Here is an 11816-nt window from a genome sequence, read left to right as displayed (position 1 = left end):
TCCGCCAGTGTCTATAAATACCAACCAATACTCTTCACTTTTAACACCAAATCCTCATACCTTTTTTTTTTCTATAAATACCAACCAATACAACTAATAAAATAAAATCTTATCTGAAAATATTATCCCATATGAATAGTATTGACACGTAGGAACCCAAAAATCTTATCAGAAAATATTATCCAAATTAATTGTCCAAGTAAAAAAAGTTGTGAAAAAAACAAAAAAATGAATAGTATTTGCCATGGCAAAGGGCAACTGTTGAAAACACACTTTCCTTGGGGGGTTAGGGCAGCCACTATTCACGTGAATAGTAGTTTCTCTAGGGCTCCCCTTACCATGGCTAGGGGCAAACTGCTGAAAATGCTCTTATTGTGGAAAGGCCAAGGCCACTGCAGGTTTTGGCATAGCTCCTTCACTGTTAAGAAATCATACAAGGGCTTATAATGAGTTAGGTCATTTTCTAATTGTCATTTGCTTTTGGGGTTGGAACCTCAACTTCACTCATGGTATCATCGTCATATTCACCCACACCCACATGTTAACCCCCCCAACAGCCACACATAAATTCATAAACATATTTGGTTCATTATATGTAATTATATGAGTTTACTATATTTTTCTATAATCTTATAGATAATTAAAAATTCTCAACTGTTCCATTATACGTGGACAGATGAGATCTACACGTAACTTGCATCTCAGCCGTCCATATAATTCCTCCCACACTGAAAACAGGACATAGTATTGGCTTGGTGGCAAGGAGATGATTTTTACGCTTACTACCAGGAGACATATATAAATCAACGGTGTACAACAGGAGATCGAATTCATAAACTCATTTATGTGATCTCGACCTGACAGGCTGCATGGTATTGATGTCTCTTTAATTCCAAGCTTCTCATATCAGTATTTTTTTGAGGAACCATCTATTCTATATCTAGCATTCATGTCAATTAGGTTTGAAAACAAATATGGTCCTTGGTACGTGATGTTTATGTAACATGACGTTTCCCGCACTTTCATATGGGTTGGAAAACGATCTTTCACAATCAAATCGTACATCTCCTACTCACTCATGACATATTTTTCAATTTTTTAAAAATAAAATAAAAGGTTTAATTAACAAACGAATTAATGGTATGACAATGACAAGAGATGTTGAAGCCCATTTCTCTGTACCACCCCAACCATGCCTTAACAAATTAAAGCAGTGAGTGCATTGATTTGCTTCATGCCATATGTAATGGCCCGCTGTGCCCGCTGTGCCCGCTGTGCCCGCTGTGCCAACGTTCTCTATTGCTCGCAGTACAGGATCGATCGACAGAAGCTTAGCATAGTGTTTCAACCCATTTGTTCATAAATTCATATTTCTCCTTTCCAAAAAGTAAATATTTGGGTTTTGTCCAAACTCAAACTGTTTTTTTCCCCCAATCCCCTCATACTTAAATTTTAAGTATGCAATTTTATTGAATTGTTTAAAAATAGTTGGGAGATTCACTATTATATCTAATATAGGGGCTCAAATTATAAAAATACCATATATGAAACGGACTTTAGAAATACACCCAAAGCCCATTTACAACATAATAAAGAGGCTTTTAACTTCTTATAAATTACAAAACTGCCATCAATTTCTTAAAATAAGCTCAACCCCAAAATCTCATACAAATACTCAAAACACTCAATAGAGTATCAAAGTAATTTAATAATTAATATTAAATTCAATAAGGCTAGCTGTCATTTTTTGGGTATTTTTTTTGGGTTTGTTTATAGAAATTCAATGATGTAGAGTTTATCTATAATATTAGTGCTAAGAATGGGTATATTACTAAATATCTCAAAATAGTTTAAGTCTAATTTTTATTTTCATAGATAACTTTTCTTCATTTAATCTTTATAAATAAGTTTATAATTAATTTTTTTGAACAATTTGATCTAAAAATTGAAATTCCACAAATATAATTTTATTTGAGAAATGGGTGGTTATTTATAGAGTTTGGAGTGAGTTTTGGGGTCAAAACTGATTTAGATTAATTTAAAATATTATTTTGATAATTGGATTTAAATTTCAGCAATTGGATCGTTGATTTGGGTCACAATAGGAATAAAAAAACATAAAGAAAAAAAAACCACGACACCCCTCTACAAAGATAGCATAAGCCCAGTTTTTCGTCCTTGCACTTGGCTACTTTTGGCTCAGAGGCTCCACACAAAAATTCCAGTCCAGGCAATATTTAGACTGGTATTCTGCCTTAGATTTGAGTTTTCCCAAATTTTAGCCCTTGACTTTTCTTGAGTTGTGAGAGGAATTTGACTAAAATTTAGGATTTATTAGATTTGGCCTAATAAGTTGGAACACTCTTTTCGGTTGGTAATTAGTTTTGAGGTGTAATCTCAACTTCATTGTATTAAAGTAGGTTTAGGAAATGGAATTTAGTTGTAGTATTTGTGGCTGGACCTGGCAATGCTACCCACGACTCGTTAACAAAACACAAATTCACACGAAAAAATCAGTATTTTGGTTTAGCTTAATGGGTTGGATTGAAGACGGGTGGACCCGTTAGCCACCTGCTTACATTGAAATGGAAAATTTTCTACAAGCTAATTTTAATCTTCCCATTACGTTTGGGGCATTCGAACCCCTTCCATTTCCCTCTTTTGGCTCCACCATACCCAACACGTTGATGATGATTTTGTGATTATAAGCTACATGGTTAATATTTATAATGTCTGTAAACTTTATACAACAACTTTAATCTTCCCAAATGACATGGTAGATTGGATCCCCACCATCTACTAGCACGTCTGGCTACTATCAAATGACATTCACCATGCTAAATGTTCCAAAAGCTATATATATTAAACCATGCCACCTTATCCAATACCAAGCATACAAGTATACAAGCCAAAACCAAGCGTATACCAAGCATACAAGCCAAAATCAAGCGTATACGTCAATGCAAAGCATCCAAGCATACAAGCCAAAATCAAGCATACACGCCAATGCCAAGCATCAAGCCAAATACCAAGAATACATGCCAACATCAAGCATACATGCCAATACCAAATATACACGTCAAAACCAAGTGTGCAAGCCAATATCAAGCATGCAAAACTAATATTAGACATACAGGTCAATGCAACTCTGACAAATCACAACCATGCAAAGTCAAGCCTCTCTAGTCACTCAAACAAATAAATCATGCAAGCTAAGCATTTTCTTCTCTGTCATGCCACAAAAAAGGCCAACTCTTGGTAACTCTAGTAAGTGACCTCCAAAATTACAGTGTCTAGGAAAGCTCTTCAAGGCAACATCCTTGGTGTTTAAGAAGGATTGGGTTTTAAGCGGGACCATTGCCACCCCCCAACCTTCCCAGAAAAAACCTGGCTGTAATTTCAAAGACCCTTAACTGGTCATCCTTGAGTTGCTCCTAAACCCATGCCAAACTATGCCATGCCATGCCACTGCAATTTATTTACGGCTGGAAATTGATTATTCATGGCCCTAATAATCAAGGGGGCTAATGTTGAGGCCCAAAAATGCCAAGACTAGGCCCAAATATATTTCTAGCCCAGTACGATGCCTCATTAAGAAAAGACCCGATTTGGATCACACGAAAGTTTGTCATATACGAGCCGTAGTCCACGTGCCATGCCAAATAAATAATCTATCATGCTAGGAATTGAGATAAGCTTATAAACTATACTAAATTTACAAGCCCGTGCTAATTACCCAGTCAAGCATCATGTCCCTTTTCAAGGACGATAAAATTAAAACACGTCGATTGACATGCCATGCAAAGTAGGAAATTGTTATTTCACACTCAACTACACTACAAGCTTAAGTGGGCCCAAGCCACACAATGTCCGGGGCTTGCTTGAGTGGGTTGTGGTATGGATGGTAACAAGTTGTCATGAGGCCGAATGATGAGCCGAAAAATGGAAGTCTTGGGCTGCTTGGGAGCCTCAAGACTCAAGCCCATTTCTTAAGCCCAAATCTGTGGGTGAGCATAAAAGAAAGAGAGAAAGTAGCCAAATACCCTAGAAAAATTAGCCCATCACCTCAACCAAAATAGCCCAACACTTGATGAAGTTACCCCATTTACTTAATAAACCAGCTTATTGTCCTAGAGGGCCCATGCAACTAAAATGAGAATATGCAAAAGCCCCAGCACTTGACTAAAAAACAAGGGTTACGAAGGGAGCCAAGATATCCACGTATGCAAGGCTGCTAGGAGGCTACAGCACATAAGGGGGAACGAATTTCAAGAAGGAGCATTCAAAGAACCAAGGGGTATTGGTGCACGCAGACCGCTAGAAGGGGAGGCACTCTTCAAACTAGCGTACATACCCATTTCTTACCCCCATCAGATCTAGCCATGGAAGAGGGAAGAAAAGAAGGAATGGAAAGACTTGGCCAAATTGGATAGAAACCATTAGGGTTTCTTGGAAAGGAGGAGCTTTTAGCGGCTATAAATGAAGCACCTCCTGCCCAACAACCAACATCCACATCCAGAGAGCAAGCTTCCCCTCTCATCTTCAAAACTTAGCAGTTTTGTTCTCTGTTCATCCTTCTCCCCCCATTTTTCTCTCCTAGCAGACTATTCCAGATTTCTGATGAACCTTTGTCGAGCTGCCGGAAAATTACTTAAGCCACTCATTGCCCTCTCCTTGTCTCCCCCCTCTTCTCAGCCAAACCCTCTTACAATCTTTTCTTCCCTTACCTTGACACCCATTTTTCACCCAGGAACTCACAACTCTCTCTCTTCAATGCTAAACTGTAACAGCTTTGCTTCCATGCCACAAGCCTCTCATGCCAAGCTAAGAATTTATATGTAAGCGATTGTTGGTTTTGCTGGTGAAGGTAACCAAGGTGCTTTCTAAGGCTCAACTACCCTTTCGAAGCATTCTTGGGGTCTGATTCTTGAACTCAGACCTAAGAGCAATTTTCACACACTTGGCTCTTTACAGTCCAGGCCCACAATAGCTGCCGAATGAAAAAGTCCCTACAACCCCACACCTCCCTTTTCAGATGACCCCATACCTCCCTTTTTAGCTAACCCCACACCTTCAAATTCTCTTTTCTTAACCCCTGAGTCAAATCCTTGCACACATCCCATCATTCCTCCACGATAGTCTCTTCGTCCTAAGCAACCTTCGGCTAGGCATCAATTCTACTACATGTCCAACCAAGTCAACCAATCTGCTTCGACGCCTCATTTTGTATCAGGTACTCGATATCCTCACTCTCATTTTCTTTCTTACTCCCGTTTATCTTATACCTATTATGCTTTTCTAGCTAACATTACAAGGCACATAGAACCCCCATCATACTGTCGTAAAAACTTTTATGATTCAGATTAGGGTGATTGTTATGCCACAAGAAGGTCTATTACATGATATTGTATTTTCCTTGGAAATTCACGCATCCCATGGAAATCCAAGAAACAAGCCAATGTTTCAAGATCATCAGCAGAAGCTAAATATCAAGCTATGGCTAATACATGTTTGGAGCTCACTTGGTTGCGATATATATTACAAGATTTAAAAGTTCCACAAATAGCTCCTACACCATTATTTGTGATAACCAGGCAGCTTTGTACATTGCACCAAATACTATTTTTTATGAGCGTACAAAGCACATTGAAATAGATTGTCACATAGTTCAAGAAAAACTGCAAACTGGAATGATCTGTCCTTCATATGTACCTACACGCTTCTAGTTAGCAGATGTATTTACAAGGGCTTTGAGAAAGGATCAATTTGTGACACTACACAACAAGTTGGGAGTTCATAATATTCACTCTCCAACTTGAGAGGGAGTATTAAGAAATATTATAATTGTAATATATGTTAGGGTAAATTTAAGTTTATTACCAACAAGTTTCACGAGATTATGAATTTGCTACATGAAGATTTTTTTGTGTCAACTTCATATATAAAAAATTTGATTTCCTATCACTTTTCTCTTTCCGTTAGTCTTTCCGTCAAGTCTTTCATGTAACTTAATAAGGGCTCGTTTGGGAGTGATTCTAGATAGACTAGAATACTTTTGGAGAGAAGCATCTCCTATGTTCTTTTTCATAGAATCACTTTTAGTGATTTTAAGTGATTATGGGGAGAAACACCTTTCATGTGCTTCTCCATAAAATCACTTAAAACCACATAAAGTGATTATATAGAGAAGTGATTCTCCATAGAAGTGATTACTGGCCTATCCAGAATCACTATCAAACAAGCCCTAAGTCACTCATATCGTGACATGTGGTTAAAAAAATAAATAAATAAAAATAAAAAAAGAGCAGATCTGCCCTCTCCTCTCTTCCCTTCCCATCCTCTCCTCACCGCCACCCATCCTATCTTCCCCTCCTTCCCCATCCTCTCCTCATCGCAACCCACCTTCTCTTCTTCTCCCTTCCCATCCCCTCCTCCTTCTATCTCCCTATTTTTCTCTCTTCCTCCATCTCTTTCTTCAAACTACCCCAACACACCCTAACCCGAATACATTATGGCAGCCCAACCTTCGCTTACCCTTTCCTCATCATTTTGAATAATTGATGGTTGCACAGTGAGTGCACCAAGATCATACCAAAATATATTAAGGGAAATCAAGGAGCTCAAAAATAATGTGAAACTATGAAAGAAAAAAAAAGCATAAATGAAACCCATATGATATGACCCAATCGACATCTTGTCCAGGATAAGAAAGTAAAGATAGAGAGACTAAGAAAAGGAATTCTGGGAAAGCATACAAACTTTTGGTCGTCGATGTAGGAGAAGTTGGGGGAACTGACGGTTTGGGTTGGCTATTGTTGGTGGCGATTTAGGGTGGTGGCTGGGATATTGAGGAGGAGACAAGAGAAAGGAGGGAGGGTTAGCATGGGGAGGGGTAAGGAATGACGATGGGGTTGGGGATAGGATTGATGAACGGTTGGTTTCCAGATTGATGAGAGGTTTCTCGTTTTTGTTTCTCTCTAAGGGGTGTATCCAAATTAGATTTTAAAAGATTTTAAAGATGTTTAAAAGTTTAGGTGTATTCAATCACAATTTTATAGAAGTATATTCAATTCAGACTTTTAAACTCCATTCAAATTTGGATGTATTCAATCACTACTTTAAAATACTTCATAAAAGTTTGGGTGTATTTAAAAACTCATTGATTTTAAAGGAAATACAAAAAGTGGTGGATTTCGTTTGATAATAGACTAATTTTAGGCCATGACCCCTAGATATTTTGATAAATATATTATTTTTATTTTAAAGATATGATTTCACTACTTCTACTACCTTTTATCATGACTATCACCATAGCCGCCGCCGCCGCCACATCACCATAGTCATCATTGTCGTAGCCGCCACCACCACCACCACCCACCGCCACCGCTACTACCAACCCCACCATCACCCCCACAGTCACCACCACCACTGCTAGCACCATCACCATCACTGCCACCTGCACCACCCTTACTCCCACCTTCACCACTACCACCCCCACTATCAGCCCTCATCACCACTACCACACCACTGCCAGCATCACCACCATCACTGCCATGCTACAGCCACTACCACCACCTCCATCACCTCACTCCCACCACCACCATCACTATCACCCCCACCTCCTTCACCACCTCACTCCCACCGCCACCACCACTACTACGCCCACCTCCTCCACCGCTACCTCCCTCACAAATTACCATCGCCACCGTCATCGCCATCACCACCACCTCCATCGCTATAAACTCCATTAAAATCAATAATAAAATTATAACAAACTCAATTAAAATCTATACACGAATTCAGTCGAAATCTATGTGGAGTTTGTAGAATTCAGTTAAGCTCAATTAAACTCCATCAACTTTATAACTCTTTTAAAATCATTTAAAATCTGAATTGAATACACCCTCCTAATTTTATTTAAGCTTTTTTATTTTATAAATTTATTTAATAATTTTTATCTTTTCTTATCAAAACAAATTTTTTTTTTAATCTTTTATATTTGTCCATCCACAATGCACATATATGAGTGGATCTTTATAGGCCACTAATTGCTACGTCGTCGTTTAACAGATGACTTGACGGACATTATAATTGAGGTATGAAAATTGTTAGAATATCAAATTTTAGGTACGAAATTGACACGAAAAAAAACTTTAGGTGGTAAACTCTTAATTTCCTTAAACTTTGAAGTAATAAAATGAAATTTACCCAATTTATTTATTGTAATATATTTACTTTCCTAATTAAGTTAGTGTAGATCAAATCCAACCAAAGGTGGATCACGGCTTCCAAGCCTTAGATATAAAGCCTGGTTGATTGTAGGACATATGTATACTTTGTACTGTTGACGTTTGTAATCACAGCAAATCGTTCAACCAATTAGCTATTGTCTATTTTTAATATTTATTCTAATATTCTCTAATTTAAACTTGGAGTTGTAAGAAGATTAGGTTTAATAGCATATTCTAAAGTACTTTTAGATTACCAGAGAAGAAATAATAGCCTGGACATTTTCAAAACATAATAGCCAGGTACACATTTTCAAGAAATACATGGTGGTGATTTCTCCACTGTAAAATCTAACGGCCAATATGAGAACCAAGAAGTATTCCTTGGATTCAGAGACAGATTAGTTTCATATTATTTTAAGTTTGTGTCTTTTGAATCGACATGGAAGTTAAGTATTAATTAATTTGAGAAGGACAAATATTGGAGTTACTGCTTAGGTGGTTGTCAAAAGCAGGCTTTATAACTACTAGCTCTTACTCTGTCTGACATTCTACTGAAATTGGCTCAAGCGGTTGGATGGGTCATAAGAGCTTCAGCTGGGTTTGCGTAGTACGTTTGGCCTCTGGCCCTTGATGGTACTTTATAAAGCAAGCATGGTGCATATGGTTTGGGTTGGGACGAGACAATTAAATTATAGTGGTAGGTTACTTTCTAACTGTGAATTTTCATTTAAAAATAGAAACACAAAGAACACGCTAATTGAATTTGTTTGGGGAAATTACAATAAGTAAGTCTAATGCCATCACCTACCATGTCCTGACAGGGCAGCTCTGAATTAAATTGCTTCACTATAAGTAATGGCCAAAGTTATGGCCAACTTCCCCAAGCAGCAATCCCTGGTCTCTCATACAATCCTCAAAACCATTGGCTAAAAAAAGAGTCACATTCTCTCTCTCTCTCTCTCTCTCTCTCTCTCTCTCTCATTATGGGGCTTTTGAAAGTTTGGGTCACCATTCTCATGACCCCTTGTGCAAATTTCTTGGGGAGGAAATGGAATCTTCTAGACCTTGTGACAGCTGGTATGTTCTTGAGTGTGCATTGCCTGGCTTTGTTTGCACCGTTTTACTTCACTTGGACTGCGTTTTTCGTGTTCTTATGGCTGGGCTTTGTGACCGGTTTTGGAATCACTCTTTCTTACCATAGAAATCTTGCTCATAGAAGTTTTAGGGTTCCAAAATTGCTTGAGTACTTGTTTGCCTACTGTGGGGTTCTCGCGCTTGAGGTATGTCAAATCTCATTTTTGAGCAACATTTTGCAAGTTTTGTTGTTTATGTTCTTTCTTTTTTTGGTCTACTTTTACGATTTTCTGTTTGTTGTTTTGGGTTTGCAGGGCAGTCCAATTGAATGGGTGAGCACACACCGATACCACCACCAGTTTACTGATACAGAAAAAGATGCTCACAGCCCACTTAAGGGTTTCTGGTATAGTCATATGGGTTGGATCCTTGATAGCAGTTCTCGGTTTGGAAGAGTAATTAAAAACAACCTCTCTCTCTCTCTCAAGTAATAGTTACACTTTTTTCTTTTGGTACAAATGCTTACACTTAATTTTGTTTTTTTTTAATGAAAAATTTGCAGTATGGAGGACTAAAGAATGTTGAAGACTTGAAAAGGCAGCCATTTTATGTGTTTCTTCATCATACTTTCATGCTTCACTCATTTATTCTTGCGGGCATATTATATGCCGTGGGTGGACTTCCCTTCTTGGTTTGGGGAGTGGTGAGTATATAGATTTTCCTCTTTTTCTTTTCTAATAAATTGATCTTAAACATTTCAAACCAGAAAAGTTGTGTCTGAAACTCTCCCATTCTTATTACTAGAATTATAAGCACAAATATAAATACGAATGCTTTTTTATTCTTTTTTTTTTATTTTTTTTATTTTTTTCTAATTACTTCTAGCACATATCCTTGAGTTTAAACTCATTATCATTTGCAGGGCGTGAGAATGGTAGTTGTTTTCCACAGTACTTTGTTTGTAAATTCTGCTGGCCACACCTGGGGATATCAGGCATGGAACACCGGGGATCTGTCTAAGAACCTTTGGTACTTATATTACTTAATACTCTCCCTTCTACTATGTATTTCATATATAATTGAGAAATGAAAGTTGCAATTTCCAGGTGGTTGGGATTTCTTGCACTTGGAGAAGGCTGGCACAATAATCACCATGCCTTCGAATACTCAGCTCGACAAGGCCTGGAATGGTGGCAAATTGACTTGACTTGGTACATCATAAAATTTCTTGAAGCTCTAGGACTGGCAACAGATGTGAAAGTACCATCCGAGGCTCACAGGCAACGGATGGCTTTAAAGACAGAGTAAATCCATGGCTGCTCAAGACCAGGGTTTCGACATTTAGCTAGGCATGGGATGTCTAGCTTCAAACTCTATTTGCTGTTTTAAGGTGATAATTATATTGTTTATGCATGTTGTGGACCTTATTATTGTTGAGAATTAATGGATTCTATTCTTGTGTTGGCAATTAATGCTTTATTTTTAACCAGGCATTTATAACAAACTTGAGGGGTTTTGTTTCATGACTTTGGGTAGTTGAAATACTTAAAAATAGAAGTTGATCTTTGATTTGTAATAAAAGGATTAAACTTTTTTTAAGAACAATAAAAGGGGAGAGGGGTCAGGGAAGGGGGCTGGGTGTTTTGCCGCGGGTAAGGGTCGGGGTTTTGGGGTGGTTCGGTAGTTGGGGAGTGAAAAAAGAAAAAAAGAGGGACCATTTGCAGAGAGAGAGAGAGAGAGACCGTTTCTCAGGACCATTTGCTGTAACTATGCCAAATATATGCTCTTCAAGCAATTAGTGATATTTCTCCCTCTCTTTTTTTTTTAAAGAGCTTGAAGTTATAATTCTCCTCTTCATAATAAAATAATAATAATAATAAATAAGGTTAAATACTTTTTTGGTCATTGGGTATTACATGAAAATTCAATTTGGTCACTTAGAAATTTTTTTAGCCAAATTGGTCATTGTGTTTCTCACAGTTTATAAACATTCAATTATCTTTCATTAAGTGTAGTTTTATTTTTATTTTTAAGAAGCACGTTCAGTCTTCTTTCTCTCTAACTCAACAAGTTAGGGTATATATTATGTTATTAATGTTTAATAAATTGTGGGAAATCTTGCATTGAAATTGAAATTATGAGGTATAAGGTTACGAATTTGATGCTATATTGAAGTCTGAATCAATTCAATGAGAACCCTATTGTGACTTCTTGTGTGGGTCTAATTTATACGAGCTAGCCCATTTTTGTTCACCACCTTAAACCTAGGTGTACCCTCACCATCCCTCCTAAAAGTTGACATATGTCCATGGGTTTAATTATGATTAATTATTTATTATTTATTTATTTGATAACATTATTATGAGAGAGAAACAATACTTCAATAAGATTTTTCCTGATTTACCCTTATTAACCTAGCAAACTTTCCACTTTTCTAAATTAATTAACAACTACTCAAATAAATAATTGGCAATTGGCGTGATAGTCAGGAATCCTAGGAGTCATGGAAGC

The 11816-nt window shown here is 37.4% G+C and overlaps 1 protein-coding gene across 1 annotated transcript; it reads left to right on the top strand.

Annotated features, from left to right (window-relative positions):
- The first annotated feature begins 9119 nt into the window (after positions 1-9119).
- LOC103326927 (palmitoyl-monogalactosyldiacylglycerol delta-7 desaturase, chloroplastic-like) lies at positions 9120-10773 on the top strand. Its single transcript, XM_008229175.3, has 5 exons — positions 9120-9511; positions 9620-9760; positions 9868-10008; positions 10228-10334; positions 10412-10773. Exons 1-5 carry the CDS (start codon positions 9215-9217, stop codon positions 10611-10613), a joined length of 888 nt encoding a protein of 295 aa, XP_008227397.2. The 5' UTR covers positions 9120-9214; the 3' UTR covers positions 10614-10773.
- The last annotated feature ends 1043 nt before the right edge of the window (positions 10774-11816 follow it).

This window comes from Prunus mume, linkage group LG3 (genome assembly GCF_029339155.1).
Source record: "Prunus mume cultivar Tortuosa linkage group LG3, ASM2933915v1, whole genome shotgun sequence".
NCBI lineage: Eukaryota > Viridiplantae > Streptophyta > Magnoliopsida > Rosales > Rosaceae > Prunus > Prunus mume.
This window is presented reverse-complemented; position numbering and strand designations above follow the sequence as displayed.